This window comes from Austrofundulus limnaeus, unplaced genomic scaffold, assembly GCF_001266775.1.
Source record: "Austrofundulus limnaeus strain Quisiro unplaced genomic scaffold, Austrofundulus_limnaeus-1.0 Scaffold280, whole genome shotgun sequence".
NCBI lineage: Eukaryota > Metazoa > Chordata > Actinopteri > Cyprinodontiformes > Rivulidae > Austrofundulus > Austrofundulus limnaeus.
Genome location: NW_013952682.1, coordinates 810,985 through 814,418, shown reverse-complemented (window position 1 = coordinate 814,418; position 3,434 = coordinate 810,985). Strand labels below are relative to the sequence as shown.

Here is a 3,434-nt window from a genome sequence, read left to right as displayed (position 1 = left end):
TTATTATTATTATTGAAAGCTCATTATTTTTAATCAGTTCTTTTCTCTCCTCAGGATAAACAAGCAGGTATCACCGCTTCCTGTAAGTCAAACATGACAGAGTGAGTTTAGGAGGTGAAGCACTGCAGAGTCTGACCAACATGTCTTTCAGATCCAGGAGCCCAGCTGTGAGGACGAGTATGAAATCTGTGATCCAGACGACGGTGAGGTTTTAGGTTCAATTATCGTCACACCTCCACCTGTCAAAGCTCAGGACGCCACCTGCAGGCTCTGAAAGAGACCTGTCTGAACGCTGAGTCGGCATTTTCTCWCCTCTGTTCCACACACTTCCTGTTTTAGCTCTTCACACATCAATATGTTCAGTTAGGACTGGTGTGCTTAACTTTTACTGACTTTACAATTTTTAAATTAACTGTTCACAAAAACGGTACCACCTGGGAAAATCTTCTGCTGCTTCAAAAACTTAAGTTTTCTCTGGAAAATACCATTTTTATGCTTCTTTTAGACACTATCTGCTAACTTTAGCTTTTAGCAACTGTGTTCCTCATTTTAGCTTTTATCTACAACTTTACTACATTTAGCTTTTAGTAAGTGTGTTCCCAATTTTAGCTTCTATCTAGAGTTTTGCTGATTGCAGCTTTTAGCCATTTTGCTGATTTTAGCTTGTATTTTGTTTGTGGCTTCAGTTTTGATGATTATCTTTTTAAGCTTTTATTTTTACCTGTTTTGCCCATTTCATTTTTAGCTGCTGTTTTTTGAGTATAGCTTTTAGCTTCTTTGTTTTTAATTTTTGCTTTTAGCTTCTCTATGATTTTGTTAAATTGAACTTTTTGCTAWGCTTTTGCCAGGTTTAGTATTTAGATAGTTTTGGTGATTTTGTCTCTTTATTCTGTTTGTTGCTACAGATTAAACTGTTTTATTGGTACMATTTAGCTTCTGTATACAGTTTTGCAACGTCTAGCTGCTGTTTTGCCTCTTTTTGCTTCAGTTCTGCTTGTTTTAACTAACAGCTCAGTTGTCATTTCTTTCATCTTCACATTTATATTTTCAGAAAATGTATTTTCTCTATAATTAACCATAAAGACTCAGCTGTTTCTAACACAAATTTCGGCTCCTTCAGGTTTCTGTGACAAGCCCTCAGTCAGTCCTCCTCCTCGTCGGCCCAAACCTTTACCCAAAGAGTAAGAACCAGCCATCCTGTCATTTTATCCCTTTTTCCTCCAATTAAACTCCAATGTTTGACAGATAAATAACAGAGCATCTGAACTGTCACCGTCTCCACAGGAGGACACCAAAACCACCGGTAGTACCGGTAGGACTGCCTTTAAATAATTCATTTAATACCAGATCTCATMCTGCTGTTGACTGGAGTTTCATTTAAAAAACAAAACCTGTTTATTTACTTTGTTCTGCTGAAAATAATCCAATATGACTTTTCTTTATTGCAGAAACCCGATTTAAAACCAAGAGAGTTTGAGAGTAAGTAGACTCTTAAAAACAGTTGATAAGTTCTTTACTTTTAACAGAAACCAGGTTACATTTTGGATGTGTGTGTTTTTAAAAGGCAGGTCACTTCCTGTGATGCAGACGGAGCCCAAACCTCCTCCAAAAGCTTTTTCTCTGGACTTTAAACGACCAAAGTAAGGCAGCGTTTCAGTTACCKGAACACTTCCAACACCTGTAGTTTTTATACGTTAAATCTTTGCTGTTTCTCTGATCTGTTCTGCAGAGTTCCTCTCCCACAGTTTACCCTCCCCAGTAAGTACCAATCATTTTTGGTTTTCCCACCAGTTTGACATCAATCTCTGCTTTAATAAGTCAATGTCTTGTTGTCCCAGAACCAACTGAGAAAGCAGTTGCTGCTGCTGAAAATGGATCCATAAGTCAAGACAAGGTGTGAAAATAAATCAATAATTCTAGTTTTATATAAGGTTTGCTTTAAAATAAGTTTAGTACCTTTCGCTGCAGGATACAGATGTTGGGAACAAGCCCTGGTACGCTGCAACGTGTGACCGAAAGACAGCCGACGATGCTCTGCAACGATCCAATAAGGTCCAAATCCTCTTAGGGAGCACTCTGCTGATTGTTTTCCTCCTGACACCCTGTCAGGTTTGACCGAGTCGTCATGTTCCACTTCCAGGACGGGKCGTTCATGGTGAGGAAGAGTTCGGGTCACGATGCGCAGCAGCCATACACGTTAGTGGTGTTCTACAACGGCAGGGTGTACAACATCCCGATCCGATTCATCCCGGCCACGCAGCAGTACGCTCTGGGACGAGAGAAGAAGGGAGAGGAGGTACGGGTGGAGACGAACTCAGCTTYATTTAGGGTTCTATTTGCAACCAGTCCTGATCCAGGAGGACCACTATCCTGCAAGGCCTGCTTGTTGGTCTAGTTTAAAAAGTTCAATAAAATGTTAATTATTTTGGGTACATGTTGGTTACATTATGTCAGAACATTATCACTAAAAATATATATTCACCAAACTTTCTTTTCAGGATGACTAATCTTTTCATTACTTTTCCTCCTTCAGTACTTCAGCAGCATCTCGCACATCATCGAGAACCACCAGAAGAATCCTTTGTTTCTGATCGACATTCAGAGTAACACCAAGGACACCACCAAACTGTGCCACCCTGTGAAACCATAGAACATCATCCATGACAGAAACAGTCTATTATAGACCATCATCTATGGAAGAAACAGTCCAATAAATGAAACCATAGACCATCATCCATGGCAGAAACAGTCTATTGAAACCATAGACCATCATCTACGGAAGAAACAGTCTATAGAAACCATAGACCATTATCCACGGCAGAAACAGTCCAATGAAACCATAGACCATCATCTACGGAAGAAACAGTCTAATGAAACCATAGACCATCATCTACGGAAGAAACAGTCTAATGAAACCATAGACCATCATCTATGGAAGAAACAGTCTAATGAAACCATAGACCATCATACACAGAAGAAACAGTCTAATGAAACCATAGACCATCGTCACGGCAGAAACAGTCCAATGAAACCATAGACCATCATCCACGGCAGAAACAGTCCAATGAATGAAACCATAGACCATCATCCACGGCAGAAACAGTCCAATGAAACCATAGACCATCATCCATGACAGAAACAGTCCAATGAAACCATAGACCATCATCTACGACAGAAACAGTCCATTGAAACCATAGACCATCATCCATGACAGAAACAGTCTAATGAAACCATAGACCATCATCCATGACAGAAACATTCTAATGAAACCATAGACCATCATCAACCCTGCAGCAATCCAAAGTAAAAAGCTGATGGTTTTTACTGGAGACTCTTTGCAGCTTGTGTTCTGACTTTTCAAACAGCTGAAGTTCATTCCGCTCCCAACTGAAATTACAGGAAACACAGATGAGTAATAAGATTTGATTGTATTG

The 3,434-nt window shown here is 39.7% G+C and overlaps 1 protein-coding gene across 1 annotated transcript in view; it reads left to right on the top strand.

Annotated features, from left to right (window-relative positions):
- blnk (B cell linker) overlaps positions 1-3,048 on the top strand; it is a gene marked incomplete at its 5' end in the record, with an annotated part of 21,986 nt that extends 18,938 nt beyond the window's left edge. The window contains 10 exon segments of the mRNA XM_014021172.1: positions 152-203; positions 1,121-1,181; positions 1,285-1,312; positions 1,449-1,479; positions 1,565-1,640; positions 1,730-1,758; positions 1,839-1,894; positions 1,969-2,052; positions 2,141-2,296; positions 2,534-3,048. Of these exon segments, the coding sequence (XP_013876626.1) occupies positions 152-203; positions 1,121-1,181; positions 1,285-1,312; positions 1,449-1,479; positions 1,565-1,640; positions 1,730-1,758; positions 1,839-1,894; positions 1,969-2,052; positions 2,141-2,296; positions 2,534-2,650 (690 nt within the window).
- Positions 3,049-3,434: the final 386 nt, after the last annotated feature.